The sequence below is a fragment of the Cyanistes caeruleus genome, chromosome 1 (genome assembly GCF_971803275.1).
Source record: "Cyanistes caeruleus chromosome 1, bCyaCae1.hap1.1, whole genome shotgun sequence".
Lineage (NCBI taxonomy): Eukaryota > Metazoa > Chordata > Aves > Passeriformes > Paridae > Cyanistes > Cyanistes caeruleus.
In genome coordinates this window covers 37,950,684-37,968,308 of record NC_141701.1, presented here as the reverse complement: position 1 = coordinate 37,968,308, position 17,625 = coordinate 37,950,684, and the positions used below count along the sequence as shown (strand labels likewise).

The following is a 17,625-nucleotide window of genomic DNA, read 5'->3' as shown; positions in this document are numbered from 1 at the left end:
CTCTGGATCTGAAAAATTAGGCCTTTAAAATACAGACTATCTGGTCAGTTAAGATGTCTTGTAACCATTACTTTGTACTATTAGATCCCTAATGGAATAAAAAACGAATTTAAATTTATTCTAGAAAATAGGATTGCCAATTTTATTTTTTTTAAATGGGATCTGTCTTTTACTATATTTGTACAATGTTAGATTAGAAAGGGCTTGGGCCTGGAATTTTAAAAATGTGCTTATAATAGATGATAATGAATAAGCAAAATGAGTCAAAAAGCAACAAAGATATGCTAACCCAAACTCTTTAAAGAGTTGGCTTAAAAAAACATAGTTGCAGCCATTTTTACATGCATGTGTCATATGGATTCCCTAACACATCATTCATCTGTGTTTCAACTTAAATTAACAGCAACAGAGATAAGGAAAATAAATTTAGTTCTGTTCGTACAACACAGGATTTATTCAAACTTTGCTCTCAACCATGAATAGGAAATCAAAGTTAGAGATGGAAATTTAGGGTTTCATGCACTTTTCTTACACATTTCTGTGGAAGGGCTTTAATATTTTGGTGTTAGTACTCACATAACAAGCTCATGGAAATTTGAGCTTGACACTTCTCAAAGGAAATGTACATTTTTACAGTCTTTTAGGTTGGCCTTTGCTGGGCATATTAAAACAGGGAAAAGAAAGACACAACACAAGAAAATAACTCTAATGGCAGTCCAAGGGACTTTTCTGATCCCTGTGTTTGGAGAGCTAACTTTCCTCCAGCTAAACCTTCCAAACTCTGGCCTTATTCATTGGTGGATACTAGATAACAAAAGCTGTTTGTTTTGTTTTGGGTTTTTTTTTTAACTTAGTGAGTGCCTAATATTGATTCTTTTTGCACTGGTATCTTTAACAAGGATCTACATGTACTTACACCACCCAGTTATTAGCAAAATAAAAAGAATAATTTTTTTTCCCCAAGCCCAAATAATTTTACATACCAAAAAAATCACTTAAATTAATTCTTCTTATTTTAACTACAATTTCGTAATAACAGTGCATGAATAAATGAGATTCATTTAATTCCCAGTACTTTTCCACTCTCTGTGCTGACATCAACCCCAGTCCAGGTCTCCTGTAGCCAATATAACTCTCACTCAGCACATCCTTTCCTTCCATATCTGTTGCTTTCTTAAAGTTCCCATTCCTTCATCAATCCAATCCATTCTGTTGGCAGTTAGTAAGTTAGTTAGTATGCAACCAATAACAACAGAAGAGCAATGGTATGCTACAGTGAGGATCAATGGTATTTGCCAGCTGTCACCACTTAAATGTGATGAGCTTCCAGAATTGCTCACTTTTACACAGGTTCAACTGACTTGGAAGGATTTCTGCCAAGTTTCAGGTCTTGAAACTTGGTGTCAGGTCTGGCCTCATTGTAGAACCAAGGCCTTCCATGGAAGACAGAAGTAAGCTTGGGAAGTGATTTCCACAGCCCACGTACATGCCAGAGGATGCCCATTGCCAGCATCCATCCTAGGTCTCTTTGGGTCAACACATCACTAACTTCTTTCATAAAAGGTTTGGGAGCAAATGTGAGCCCAGCTTCACTTCTGGCACCATGGGATCATGGGGAAGGGGAACATCTGCAAGTGGGCGCTCAGATATATGTCTGCTCCCACTGAACAGTTTTGCAGCTTTGGCAGCAAGGTCCTCTTACATGGCAGTTTCACATACAGGACAATGACACTGTAAAATCCTAGGCCCACAGATTTCAGCATAAAACATTCCTAAATATAATCCTAAAACTTGCGCCACATCCCAAAACAAGTTAAACTCTTTCAGTAGTTTCCTACAGATGAAATAAAATGATACTCTCCTTATCTCAGTCTCTTTAAATCATATTCCTGAGATGGCAGATATTCAAGATTCATCCTGGCTAACAAAAGAAGCTGCCTACAGTGCTCAGATGACCTTGATAACACTTCCCTGAAACAAAGCCTCTGAGCTACAGTACATATTGTACCTGTTTTTGTTCTTCTCCTAAGCCGTCCCACATTGAAGCTACAATTTTAGAGACTTCACCAAAAGTAGCATTGGGGTTTTGGCCCTTGATGGCTGCTTGAGTGTCACGAAAGAATAATGCATAGGCAGACACAGGCTTCTGTGGCTCATTTGGGTCCTTCTTCTTCTTCTTTTTGGGAGTTTTCGGTTTCTTTCCTATATCTGAAGCAGGTCTTTTCTCGCCACCGTTGACCTGTAACATAAAATTAGGAAAGTACTATAAAAAAAAGACAGTTTCATTCACTCCAGCCACTGTTACAACCTCTGTGATGCAAAATCTTTGGATTTTGCATGCAGAAATGAAATTTCTGTTGTTATCTTTGATAATCCAAATGTTGATACTATCTGCATTAGTCACATATATAAAATTCCCTATAAGTATTTTGGATATGCTATTTTTCCCTTAAATACTTTATGTTTCTCTTTCATATAATTGCTATAATCTCTGTAATCTTTTTACTTTTTCTAAGTTTTATTGCTAGTGGTTATAACAAGAAAATAATGAGAAAATTCAAATGAAATTGGTTTCTCTATAGCCTGAATATCAGTCCAACAACATGAACCATCTGCAGACAGCAGGAACACTGTCATTTCTACCTTTTGCTTATTCTCCTCTTTCCCTAGAATGACCCCAGACTACTGTTCAAATCAATTTCTTCTGCAGCTGGTGGTATATCTTCCAGAGTCTTTGAGGAAAATCTGGTTGTGAACCAAGCAATTCAAGTTACAGACATTCCCCTACACACCTTGTAATGAAAGTCTGAAGAAACAAACCTTTACTAGTATAGAGAGTTTAGAGCCCTTTAAAGAATCTGTTTTGGCCTATCTGGATTTAGCTGAGTAGATTTTGTATCTGCTCATGTAAAAGCAAATGGTTTGAGGAAAGGAGTGAAAGATGAACGGTGTATGGAGGAAAGCCCATGTGCCTTATTTATGCACCACCTGAAGAAACCCTGCACGTGAGCATTTGTGCAAACCCCAAAGCAAATAGGTTTTCCAAGAGAAGCTGGTGAAGGGTCTGGAACTGTCTTGTGAGGAGCAGCTGATGAAACAGGGGTTCTTTAGCCTGGAGAAAAGAAGGCTCAGGAGAGACCTTATCACTCTCTACAACTGCTTGAAAGAAGGTTGTAGCAAGGTGAGTGTTGGTCTCTTGACCTGTTACAAGCTAGAGAATGAGAAGAAATGGCCTCAAGTTGCCCCTGGGAAAGTTTAGATTGGATATTAGGAAAAAATTCTTCACCAAAAAGATTGTCAAGCATTGGAACAGGCTGCCCAGGGAAATGGTGGAGTCACTCTCCCTGGAGGCATTTAAAAGATGCGTAGATGTGGCTCCTGGGCACATGGTTTCGTGGTGAGTTTGGAAGTGTGAGGTTAACAATTAGACTCGATGATCTTAAAGGTCTTTTCCAACCTAAATGATTCTAGGATTCTATGACTTACAAGCACATAAAGGGACAATAACCTGATTCTTCAACACATTGGAGCTCCATGGAAAAATAGCTTTTCTTGATATGATCACTTAATTTACTGTAACAGTAGAAATGGTGTGTGATCTCACAAGTGGGTTGAAAGGCTTTTTTTTTCCTTTTGTCAGCATGACCAAAGTACTATGTACTATAAGCATTTTTAAGAGAAGAGAAGATCAAGAGCATAAATGGTATGCTCTAGGCTAAGGATCTACTAGGCATGACTTCTTTCACTTCCTTCTATTATTAGTTTATAATAATGCGTATCAAGTGGCACAGGAGGATACAGGTGTCCTAATCATTGGAACTGCTTGAGGAAAATGGCTGGAAAGCTTCATTTTTGAGAAAAAGAACTTTTTTATTTTCCTGTATGCCTCACTATGTGGTGTCCAACAGAACCTAAGCGACTACAGTGAAAAATCTCAATCTCTGTGACTGAGACACAGTGATGTGAAAGTGATGAGTAGGACTTGAAAATGAAGTTGCTTGTTTTCTGAGCATTATGTTACAATAGTTGCAACTTTAATAAAAAGTTAATAGACGCACAGCCCATTGTCAGCATTTGGAAAATACGGAAAAACAAAATTGTGCTAGCCTTTACTAAGTTATCCAGCTTTTTGTCTCTCGCTGGTTTTTTATTCTACAGGGTACACAAAACTAGCAGTTAAAGTATAATTAACTGGGACTTTGATTTGAAAACATTAGTCTAAACTTTTCAGTCCAGTGCAGACTCCACGAGCAAGAAGACTTTGAAATAATTAGTTCTATAGTTAAAATTTTACCTGTGTGATTTGCAAACGTATTTCTTCTTTCAGTTAATTTTTGAACCAATGAGATTTAAAAGTTCCCTGTACGTCATGATACTACATTACTTCAAGTACCCTTAAACTAGGTGATATACTACAGAAACTTGTGTAAGTGCCTTCTGGTAAGCTGTTCTGTGAACAGCTCTAAAAACTTATTCTCCAACCCTAATGATCAAGAGACTTCAAAAACCCACTGTTAAAAACAGAGTACTCACAGGGGAAACTCTGTTTGTCTTATATGAAAATAACGAAATAAAAAGAATACCAGAATTCCAGTACTAATAACCTTGCAAATGGCTGAGATGATGGCCTGCCTTATGCTCCCATCAGTCTATCAGCTTCACAGACTCCACTTCTAACCACCAAAGCAGAGACAGATGGAAAATAAAATAAAAACCATATATATTCTGCTAGGCATAGACTTGTGCTTCAAAATCCCTGGAGGTGTAGTTAGCTCATGGTAATCCACCTCCTGTCATGGCTTATTGCTTAATTATGGTGATGTATTTAACTTATTTATCACAAGAAAGCAATAATCTTTCACTTTAAAAAAGTGTACATTAACCATGTTGCACACATAATAGATCACAAGAATATCTAGTGTAGGATTTAAAACTATCAAGTAAGGCACATCGTTGATATCTAAATGTCCCTTGAGAACCTGGAAAATGTCTATAAGCATATTTAAAATAAACTGCAATAGTACCAAAGCCTTTAATGGAGCTAGGAGAGCTGTTTTATGCACACTATCTTGCAGTAATCGCTGTAGTTTAAAATAGATTTTAATCAAGCACCATCTGCATAATAGGCTGAACAGACAACACAGAATTCCACTTATAACTCCTATCATATAAAGTAAATATTGTAAAACCTCTGCCACATAAGGAGAATATGCTGCAGCAGTTCTTTAGTAATTGTGTTTCTGTTATTTAATTCTTGCTACTTGCTGTCCTCTCACTATCTTCCCTCTAAAATACATTATTTGAATTTCTCTCAGAAGTGATATGCAAATGAACATGGCAGAAAACCCTGTTATCCATCTATGAAGAAATACTTATTTACAAACCAGTAATGCTTCCAGAAGTTCACAATTATGCTGGCAGTAATGAAGTACAAGTTTAACGATCCAACAGTGTGAATTATGGCAAGAATTACATAAATGTAATATTCCAGTGTTCAGGTGGTCAGAATAAGGTATGCTAAGTGGCCACTTGGTTTATAATGTTTTTATTGTTACTTATGACTACTCATTTTTATGTTCTCCCTTTTTTATTCTTCTAATGATAGCCCCACATATGAGATTTAGAAGAATTAAGGAGCCTTAGTGATGTGCACCCCTTGCAGAGACAATGCCCTTAGTCTGAGGCTACTTTTCACAGTTCCATGCTCTTAGCATCTCTCTGAATGCATATCCAACCTTACAATTATGCTACAGTTGTCACTGATCTTATGGTCAAACAACCTCAGTTGTCCTGCTTTTAGAGCAATAGCATGGAGGGAAACGGAGCCCTCTATAATGTAGCTCCTTTCCCTTTCTTTGAGCAAGGGAATATAGAACAGTTGAAGTCTGAACAGCCTATATGAAAGACTTCTTATGAGAATGACTTGCCAAACAATGTTTAGCTGCTGCTGCATTAGTTCTGTGTATGCTGGATAAGGCTTACAACAATTTGGATATTTATCGTAGAATGAACATCTGAGAAGCTCAGTATATGAACAATTGCATCAGTTTGCATAGCTCAGTGCTGAAATTTGGAATATATATATATATATATATACATATATAGAGCTGAATATATACATATATATATATATACATATAGAGCTGAAATGGTCATTTCCTTCAAGCATGAAAATTAGTGGTTCGTAGGCAACAATTATAGTCTAAATGTGTACATAAAGTACATATTTTTTTATACCTTCCATCATGCTCTTTCTATAAATTCATGTAAATATGGACAGGATATTGAGATTTCTGTATTTTTTCTCTATATAGAAATAGGTATAGATTTAAGGACCTCTTTACCAAATACGCTGTGAAAAGACCAGTGGCTTCTTTTTCACACATTTCAGCTGGTATAAAATGAAGGGGTCATCTGACACTGAGGTGATTTTCCATTTGGAAATGTACTTTGTCTTTTGATCAGTGTGGGTACACAGGCAAACATCCTGTCCTGCTGGTTAAATGGGCAGAATGCCACTATTGCTGTTTAATGACACAGTGAGTTCAGGGGGAGTTGGTTTTTACCAACAGTGCTCATGGCAGGAACATCTCTGACTCCATGAAATAAACTCCAACAGTGACCCCATGACTACAACATGTGCACTCCTAGTGAAGAACTGGCTAATGGGCTCTGGCCCTGATCTATTAAATAATATCACACATCTGCATGAGAGTTCATAAACCAAAGAAAAAAAATCCAAATTTCGCCCAGTTACGTTCAGTTGAAAGATAGATGTTCTCACAAGAGACAGAACAGTCAATCTGTTCCTGTCCCCATCCAGTGCCTTCCTTCACTGGGAAGAGGATTCCTAGAATGAGAACTTTCACAGGCCCCTCCAAAGCAACTCAGATAAAGTGTAATACTGGTGTATCTGGGGAGAAAGATCTCCACAGAAAACTGGTTAATTTTGAATATTCTTATCCACTCACTGGCAGATTCCAGGAAGAGCAACGTGACACAAAGATACAGAGTGGAGAGCTTTAAATCTTGAACTACAACAGTATACTTAACTCAGACTGATTATTTAACCCCTCTTGTCTTTTAAAGAGGGAACTACAGAAGGATCATGACATGAGATCAGGCATGGCAGCCCACTGCCTGTCTCCATTGGTGGCCAGCCTCAGGTGTTTTCATGAAGCCCTAAGAAATCCTACAGAAGTCATGTATGGCGTTATCTGTTCCACATCAAGCTTGCTGTTTAAACCATATTAGATAGAGAAGAATTTAAGCCCTCTGTCAATATTAACTAAATGTAAGATCCTTTAAAACTTTTCTCTTAGCAGTGAAATTATAATTTTAAGATAATGTGTCTATTTTAGCACACTGGATTTAATTTTGTGTCATGTGTTATGCCATTTGCCATCTTTTTCTGCTTAAACTGAGCATGAGATAAATTTAAAGAGAGTTTTCCAAAATATAAAATCCTTTTTGAAAGTTGAACACTATATAAACTGGCTTTCACAAAGAAAGGACCAAGTTTTACTTGGTCTGCAGTTCTTTGTATTTCTCTATTAAAAACATTAGCTTCAGATAACTACTGCTTGCTTGAAACCACAACCCTACACTTTTGCCAGTGTAGCCACAATGTGCTACACTGTGAAAAAGTGCATTAAAGATATAGGTTAAATAAGTTAAATACTTGATAGGAGTAGAAAGGAAATCCTAATTATTTGAATGGGTATTTCCTCCAGAAGTTTAGAGCATCTTGCACACTCCCAGCAAAGTAAAAATATTAACAATGCAACAAGAGTAGCAAATAAATTATTCTGAAAAAAGTAAAGGTTGCCTGGAATTATTTTTACATATCTGAATTCTAAAGTCTCCCTCAGTAAGGAAGTGCTCATTTAAATGTATGAATTATTCAGTAATTTTTAAAACCTAAAGTTTGTGAAATCAGGGGAATGTCCTGAAATAAAACTTTTGAATCAGAATTTATTCAAAATGTACTAAAACATATGTCTCCAATTACATGATTATTTTATAGCTTGAGGCATGAAAAACAATACAATGTTAAAACAAATCAGACTTACATTTCTTGACTGGATTATACCTCCTCAGTGACTCACAATATGTTTTCTTCACATTCCCTGCAAGTCTGTAACTTTTCCCCACCAGACGTGGCTGTGGTACACGCTGCACTGCATGTGGCACACACTGCACTGCAGGAGTGCTCTAACAGGACTGCTATTTCCCAGTGACCACAAAACAGATCTAAGGAAGTTCTCAGTTTTGACATGCTACATTCCTGGTTTAAGGGGTGACTTAGTACAAAGTCCCAATCTTCCTGTGTCTCAGCTTTTCTGTCTGCAAAATTAAGATAATAGACTTGTGTATTTCTGGGAGGTTTTCAGGATTTTTGGGAGATTTGGGAGATTTTTGCATGCAAAACCTGCTATATAGATTGACATTTATCCTTTAAAGAAATTTATTATGTAAATTACTCTTATCACTTCATTCCTGTGCTGACATGGAAATGAAGCTTAAACATGTCATAAGGAAGTGTCAGCACCTCTCAAAGTATAACTGCATACAGGGTCTTCCAGATTTTCAAGGTAAGGTTTTAAAGTTCATAGGATCTTTCTGTTCTGGTTGCTATGATGTTCTGTTTACTCATCCTGTGACCAAGTAGCAAAGACTAGCATATTGCACAGACTGTTCATACTTTTTATAGCAGTAACTTGATCTTTAACTAGGAACAAACATCCCTGCTATGCAAGTGAGAAAACTCAACCCTTATATTAAAGTCCTAAAGGAATGACTATCCTTTCAGTGTTTAACAGTATTCCAGCTTGCTCTCACAAAGAGGAATGATGTCATTTACTCAAGCTGCCTGAAGAATTGTCTGGATATTGTAAGTTCTGTATTCATAACCCTTTGTTCACTTCAGTGAACCACCAGCCATGTATAAAGTATCACCTTAATAACTGTGGCCATATCATTCATTGAGCAGGTCCTAAAAATATCCACCAATTACACAGTAAACCTAGCATCTAAGCCTACCTTAGAGCTATCTTCTCCTTCATCTTCATGGACTGAACTGGATGGTGAAGGAGTTGCAGATTTGCTTCCAGGTGGAGAGGGCGAGTTGTGAGGAACACTGTTTCCACCCATATTCAAACCAAGCTGTGCACTGAGCTGGGACTGGTTAATAGTAGTCAGCTGCCCGTGCTGCATCATTCCTGGCTGCCTAATATCTGCAGGTTGAACCCTTGGCCTCATGGTTGCCATCTGAGGATGGGAACTATACTGGGCTCCTTCTGTATTCCGTAAATCTTGCATCTACAAGAGGAAAAAAACTGTATTAAGCATATCACTAATAAAGTGTTCTGTTCCTTTAGACCTTGGTTGGCCTGATTGGCTAGGTAAGGCTTAAAGGAAATGGCAAATACTTAAATAAACATGTAAATACTGAAAATGAACATAGTAAGGATATGATTGACATTTTCATAACACTGACTGTTATAAAGAATTCAGGCTCTAGCCTCAGCCCTTGGAAATAGCAAAAAAAAAAAAAAAGCAATGAAAGCTCAACTTTTTTCATGGAGGGAACAAAAGGGCACTGCTTTCTGTAACTGCATGTAGGGTATTTCTGAAATGCTAACAAACAGGGACAGCTTTGCACCCTGAAGTTCACATCTAGACCAGACATGAACATCCTCAAAATTCAAGATAACTTCCAGATCCTGCTTTTTTAACACAGGATTTTGGTGGTTTTGAGTTGTGATTTGGGAGCTGCTGGGAATTTTCAGTCTGAATATCTAGTATTATGTCCGAATCTATTTTAGCTGGTGCTGCCCAATGAGAAACTGGACTTTTCAGGATTCAAACCATCGACAAGAAGGATGCATTGATAGACTGATTAAATGATTTCTGAGTCGATTTACTGCTAAGACATATATGAATGGAAAGCTCAGAAATCTCAGGATTGACAATTGAATCCATTGTGCTATGTGGGTCACTGCTTCTTAGCATTAACGAGACATACTATTTGAATGCAAGCAACAGATTCAGTCTCTGCAAGGATAAGAATTAAAAGCACTGGAGGATGAAACTCCTTTCTTGTCCAGAGGTCAAATGCACCATACACACAGACCTCAGCAGATTGCCTGTAACCTCTTTTCAGTACACTCATACAGAAACACGACAAGTAGCAAAGAGACGCTCAGATTTAAGCTGAGATGTTCTGTGGGTGATTTAAAATGGAAGTATAAATTCAGACCTGAAATAAAATAGATATGGTTGTCTTTCTGTGCATCAGACAAACATGTGTGTATGAATAAAGCAGAATCTGACAGGAGCTACCATTGTGTAAGTTCCATTATGATAAGGACATGTGTTAGTGGTTCAATATATTAACATAGTCACATTTATTGTAGTGACAGTCTTTGTTAGACATGTCATCTGAATTGTCTAAAGATCACTCAGATTTTATTTCTTTTAAAAATCTTTTTATAGCTCATGATTTCTATAACCTATCTCTTGCTCCTATACACACCCCCACACATGACAGCAATCTGTAAGATACCTTTCAACTAGTAACACACAGGAAAAAGTAAAGATAAACCTGTAACTTCACCTTTTCTCTTATTATTGACAGGGTAAAAATATATCAATTTTAAGGAGATATTTTATTATATTTTATGAGCTTGGGGATTGATTTTTGTAAAGGTGACTTGTGGGCAGTAAATCAAACTAATAATACCATTAGTTATGACATACTTACCACTTTACATCTACTTGTGTCTCTGAAAAGCATTTGAATTGGCTTCTGACAATGTGACATCACAATTATACCTGTATTTATGTTATTTTAGAAATTAATAGCTTTTAGTAAAAAAGAGTTATCGATAAAAACTTGTTTTCCAAGTTCATTTAATGACTACTAAAGCACTGGAGGAAAGGAGCACAGAGAGCACAGTGGATGAAATCAATTGAAAGCTGAAATTTGAATCCTGGTAGACATTTATATTTTTAAATTGCTACTGATTTCTTGGTCCCTTTCCTCCGGTATCAGCTCCCTCCTTCCCAAACATATTAGCCTTGAAAGCTACCATTATCTTTTCCTCTAGCAGAGAACCTGCATCAAAACAGTGCCTATGAAGCTGTAACTGCTGCTCAGATGCTTTGCTCTGGATCCAGCTGTTGAGCTGGGCAGCAGCTGGAGAAAGTGGAGTAACATTGAGGGGTCTACAGGTGTTTTTGGCCAGTATGGGGCAAAAAGTAAGGGGATGGGAACCTGCAGAGTCCCTCATGTGCTCGGCACAGAGAGGAAAAACCCTCCCCAAAGCCCTCCCTTCATCCTGTCTGCAGACTCAGCGTGGGTGTGTGCCCTCCCCAGGCACCCTTCACCCTGCAGGGGCTGAGCCCTCAGGTTTTCATGGGGCAGCATCTCGTGGTGCAGAATAAACCCTTCCATGGAGGGCTGGAAAAGCTCGACTGATTTTTAGGAAGGCTGGGTATCCTAATGGTTTTATGAACCCTAGAAATGTGACAACATGAAACTCCCAACTCTTACTTTGAATGAACTTCAAAATTATCTATCTCTAAAAGCAGAGCAAGGGCTACCATTTTAATTACTTTCCCTCAAATAAAATATGATACAATTGCTTTAACTGATGCACAGGAAGTTCTACCTGAATATGTGGAAGAACCTCTTTATTGTGTGAGTGAGTGGGTGACTGTGCACTGGAACGGATTGCCAGGGAAGTGGAGACTCCCTCGCTGGAGATTCTTAAGAACCATCTGGATGCAATCCTGTGCCATGTGCTCTGGGATGACCCTGCCTTAGCAGGAAACCTGGACCAGATGACCCACTGTGGTCCCTTCCAACCTGACCCATTCTGTGGTTCTCTGATTCTGCTATTATTCAAAAAGACCTCTCCTTTAAGAGCTTCAAATATCAGATAGATAATACAGAACATTCTGTGTTTGTCTTCTTTAAACAACATATATTTTTAAACAGTCTGAAATACAATTTTAGCTCCAATACTGAACATAGGCTGTGTTGTCAGATAATAGAACAACTGAATAATACTGAATGTATCCCTATACAAAACATATGTATCCCCCATACAAAACATATTTGCAAGAGTACTTTTCACTAGGGAAATTCTGAGGACTGCAAATGAGGTGATGGAGTAAAAAAACCCCAGTATTTTTCTTTTCACATGGATTCAGCTTCTCTCCTGAATTTTTAAATCAGTTGAATCTACCTACCTTCAGAAAACCAGGTGTAAGCAGCAAATAAGCTTGTTTAACAGTACACTTTCTCTTTCAGATCCTAAGCCAGAAGCCCTCACCTAAGGGACCTGCCTGCAGAGAACAAGCCAATTGTTCTAAGACCATTGCACAGAGCTGTGGCACTCAGGATCCACAAACATGATTCACATCTGCAGATGAGACTTTTGGCTCACCTCTTTACCATGCACTGCAGAGCCTGCCTTCTCCCATCCTGCCCCTACCTGGTGAAAAAGTGGGATTGTCTAAGAAAATGGAAACTGCTCATTCCTTGAGTAAGAATGGGCAATTAATCACATAAATGTAAAAAGTTGTGAGATCACACTGTGGAAAACATGAACTTTCATGTTCCTAAAGGGTCAACAAAGCCAAGAACTGCCCCATCTCCTCTGTAGGTTCAATAACACACTCAGCCATGAAAACCACACATTTGGGTCACTGCTGTGGCATAATGGTATGTCCCTGTCACAGATGCTGTGACAACCTCCTCTCTGCAGAATAGTAACACGAATCAGACACACTCTCTGTCAAAATGTATGACCAATTTCTTCTAAACTACTTCAGAATCTGAAACCTCATATTCCTTTTTCTTCCAGATGGAGTTTTACAAAGCCCACCGCTGTGTAGCTGTGCTGGAGCCATATTCAGTATGCAGAGGCAATATTGCAAACCCACTCCTGCCGAATGCAAAGCTGAACAGAAATCCTGACGGATGGCAGGATGCCAAATGGAAGAACAAAGTTAAAGAGTTTTGAGTGTTACAGAGGATAAGGACAGTCTTAAACTGACATCTTCAACGGTCTCTGTGATGAGGTAATAATGATAATATCTGGCACTTTAATATCATTCTCCATCTGTCAGTTCCAGGATGTTTCACAACTTGAGTTATATTCAGCTTTAGAACATGCCTGGCTTTATTTTGGTTTTACTAATGGGGAAGCTATGATTCATTTCTTTTCATGGCTATTTTTTTTTTTTCTGTTTGCATTTCGCTTATAAGCGGAAACTGAGCATTCAGTCACGTAAGTGTTTGACTGTAAGTTAAAAGACAGTACAAGTCCCAAAATATAAGGTGTGCACCAAAGCCCCTTATTGACACATGGGTAGTGCAAAACCAGAACAGGGCTGTCTGGTTGAAGTTGAGCTCCTAATGCCCTGCTCAAAGCTCCTGAGGTACTAAGAATAAGGCTAAAGAGCTTTAAACATCAGTCTGTCGTTCATCCCATCAGCTTAGAGTAAAAACAAAGCAAAGCATGCAGGGCAGAATACAGTGATATCATCCCTGTAAAGAAACATCTCACTGGAGGACAATGTGAGTACAGTATCCTAATCACAGAATCACAGAAAATAGTGCTAGAAGGGACCTCAAAAGGTTATTTAGTCCAACATTATCTCACAGCAGGATTAGCTATACCTAAATCATTTCTGACATATGTTTGTCTAACCTCTTCATAACCTCCCTAGGCAATTCTTGTGCTTAACTATCCTTACAGTGGAAAGGGCTTTTTTCCATAATGTCTCACCTAAATCTCCTTTGTTGTAATTTAAACCTACTACTTTTTGCTTTGCTCCCAGTGGACATGAGGAATGTTTTTCTCCTTCTTTACAGAAAAGTTGTACACAGTAGAAGGCTATTACGACTTTCCTTTTGGTTTTTTCTTTTTTAGACTAAACTAAACCTGAAGATTGAAAGACTTTGTTTATATGCTGTGTTTTCTACACCTCTGATCATTCTTTCTGCTGTCCTCTGGACTATATCCAATAACCTTCATATTTCTTGAAATATTGTGCTCTGAACTCCACAAAACACAGATATTTTCATCTGACACAGCATTCAGATAGAATCCTTCATCTCTCACAGAACGTAGCACATAGCAATAAAAAACCCAAACTGAATTATAAGCCTTTTTGATACAAGGTGGTTAACCCATGCAAAATGCAGAAAGAGTCAAATTGCAGGACTCTTACCTAATATCTCAGAATGTTACTTTAAGAAGCAAATAATTATTTTTTTTTCTGAGAAGCATTAGACAGGCAGTTTCAAAGGGAATGTGCTGTTAGCAAAATAATTCACATTATTTTTCTAGTTATAATTAATAACCGTGAGGCAACATCTCTCTGAAAAGCTGTAGAAGTCCCAATTGTCCCTCCCTATTTAGATTAATTTATAATAAATGTTATCACTAAATGAAAGAAGAAAGACAGCTTGCCTTAACAGATCAAAGTAAATACAACAGGTCCAAGCCCATGCAAAAAACACTAGGGATAATTCACTGGAGATGAAAACATTAAAATATAAGGAGAAATACACAGGGCTTATTCACTGAAGCAAGCAAAGTTCACATATCTCACTACTCCAAGAAAATGCATATCAAGGCACAACAGACATTTTTACTGTTACCATCATCAGGTCTTGCAATGATTTTTGTATAGTTTTCTACAAGTTGAATGCTCTTGTGAATATTTTTGATAGATACTGCAGAAGGGGATGACAGCTCTTTGCTTCTTGTCTGAGCAGTCAAAGTAACAGAGAGTTAGTTAAATGTTACTCAGAGAGTAACATTTTTTTCAGACTATAGGAAGCTATGGTTCAATCAATTAATTAAAAGAAAATTGGGAGAAAACCCCAGGGCATCTTAAGTGTTATCTATGAAGAAACCCACAGTGTACTTCTTTCTTCACTGGCATGACCCACCTGAGTCATCATGTAGGTGTCTTGGACATTCTTTGGTAGGCAGAAGGGATCTCTGTTAATAGAAGTTTTCTCATTTATATTCTCAGGAAACTTGTGCTAGTACCTGTGCCATATTAAATCTGAATGTTTCTATATATATGTTTCCAAACATATGTATGTATTTATGTTTCTATACATATATATTATATATGTTATAATGCTTCCAAATAATACTACATTAAAATGCACTACTAGCCCTGGTTGTGCCAACCCCCTGAAAAGCCATGAAATTTGCTTAGAAATGTTACTGCTTTTATTTCAAGCATTTTAATCGTCTTCTATCATAAGCCAATGCATATCTGCAAGATATTTTCCAGTGACACAGAGATGCTCATTAAAAAAGAGAGGAAAAAAGTTAATTCCTACATAATCACTTGATTCTGTAAGTGAAGGTTTCAAAAGAGAAGAAAAGATAACATTAAAGTTGCTATCCAAGTTTGTGAGATCAGGCACAATGAAAAGGGATTGTGTTTGGGAAATGATACAATTTATGATCAAGACAATTGGTAAACCAAAAAGAACTATTTTTTTCCCCCCTAATGCTACAAAATGCAAGCAGCATTCATCATACAAACGATGAACAGGCTCCCCAGGGAAGTGGTCACAGCACCAAGCTTGACAGAGTTCAAAAAGTGTTTTGACAATGCTCTCAGGCAAATAGTGTGACTCTTGGGGATGTTTTGTGCAGGACCAGGACTTGGACTAAAAGATTCTTGTGGGTTTCTTCCAACACAAGATATTCTATATTTCTATACAACCATACATGTTCAAACTTAAAAGAGTGTCTAAAACCACAGAAATATCAATTTTAGACACCTTTTGTTCAGTTCATAGAGGTGTTCAAGCAGCGGTACCTCATGGTTTTCCAATGTATGTTGATGGTCAGGATCTGAGATTAATGATTAAGTGAATCAAAAGCAAACCATGCAGTTTCATCTGTTCTTTTCCATCATGGTGATGTTCTTTCATGAGAGAGCTTAAAACTTGAGATAACTTGAACACGTGCATTTAAACTCCAGAGAAAAACAAAAAAAAAGACACAAATCTTTGGTGATCTGAAATCTAATAGGAAGTTTGGGTTTACTGACTAGAGTGACTAAAACTGGTACTTGGTACGTATGTCCTGTCATGGACAAAGAGTGATCAAACCCAAAAATTCAGAATTTATCTGGTCTTTGTTTCCATTAAAGTAAAGTAGAAATCATATTTGCAGACAAGTCTTGTCACATATAAGTGAACAACAAAAGATGGAGAAGGATTTTTTTTTATGAGAGCCAAGGTTACTGCAAAATGACCACAAAGAACCATTCAAAACACATTAAAAGGAATAACTCAAAGCACTGCCTAACAGAGGGAGGGGAGGTGTGTTTTCATCATCATTTTTATAATTCTCTTCTGTATCAGCTAACTGTATAATGACAGACTAAGTTTTAAAGTAAGTGGGTATTTGGGGAATATTATAATGCTATACACAGGAGTATTTTATATACTACACCCACTGCATTTTTAGAGTAAATTGAAAAGGATCATTCAAAATTTCTGTTGATTAGGAAAACAGTCTTAAAATTAAACAGCAGAAACCTCACATGTAAAGAGAACCCTAAACAAAAAATAATAAACCCCCTACTCCTATTAAATCTACTACACTAATCTTTTCAAAATCATTCTGTCAAAAATTAAACCACTTCAGGTTGTTTTATATAGTACTGGTTCTGTAAGTGATCTTAAACCACTTTAAAGCTATTATATACTCAAAATTTGACTGCAAAATTTTATAGTAGGATCACATAATGGCAAAAATGCAGTCATATACAGTCTCTATATTTTTTGGTACACAGTTAATTTGGTGACTATTAACATTCTTTTCTACTTTATGTTTTAATATCCTTTGAGTCACGCAGGGCCAAGGTCTCAAAACTAATCATAAAAAACTACCGACTTCTATTCACTCTAATATAATAACCCTTTATTTAAAACAACTTCCAATAAATTTCATTATAAGAAGTTATTAAAAGGGTTAAAAACCTATTAAATGTCAAAGAATTTGCCTGACTCAAACTTCTAATAAAGAAACAGAATAGGCTTTCTTTCTGAATTATTTAAATCTTTACTGACTGTGCACTGAACCATGAAATTAGAAAAGTGTTATTAGAAGTGTTCTCTGGTTTTTATAAAAGTTGTAGCATAGAATATATCAAACCACAGTCTTTAACTAGACTAGTTAAAGAAATAGGTTTTTAATCCTGAATACATGGTTTTCACTGATATTAAGGGTCATAATTAAAAGTCTGGCCTGGAAGCTGAAGATAATAAAATTATTATTACAGGGGCATACATGTTCATTTGGTATATTCTGGATGCATGTTTCCATTTTCATTTGGACAAATATCTTCAATTTTGTTTGATCTTGCAAAGTCCACTAATTTGGACCCTCTCAGCAAACAATTAAGCTTTTAATAGTGACTCATTTTAAAGAATTAATGGTGAATAATTTGTGTTATCTTTTTCTCTTTTTTAAAGTGTCTAATGCTTAACAGCAGGTATAGGTTGACAGCAGACAAATGGAATCCAGGAAGTACAAGGCAAATATTCTACCACACAACTCCTGATAA

The 17,625-nt window shown here is 37.0% G+C and overlaps 1 protein-coding gene across 4 annotated transcripts in view; it reads right to left on the bottom strand.

Moving 5' to 3' along the window:
- Positions 1 to 17,625, bottom strand: part of TOX (thymocyte selection associated high mobility group box) — a 218,432-nt gene that overhangs the window by 35,599 nt on the left and 165,208 nt on the right. For 2 of the 4 annotated variants that reach the window (XM_086887241.1, XM_086887259.1), the window contains exons 4-5: positions 9,043 to 9,321; positions 2,009 to 2,239 (exon numbers count right to left, since the gene is read on the bottom strand). In XM_086887241.1, coding sequence (XP_086743367.1) covers positions 2,009 to 2,239; positions 9,043 to 9,321 — 510 coding nt within the window. The remainder of the gene's footprint in view (positions 1 to 2,008; positions 2,240 to 9,042; positions 9,322 to 17,625) is intronic. The other 2 variants (XM_086887256.1, XM_086887247.1) reach the window with 1 other exon arrangement.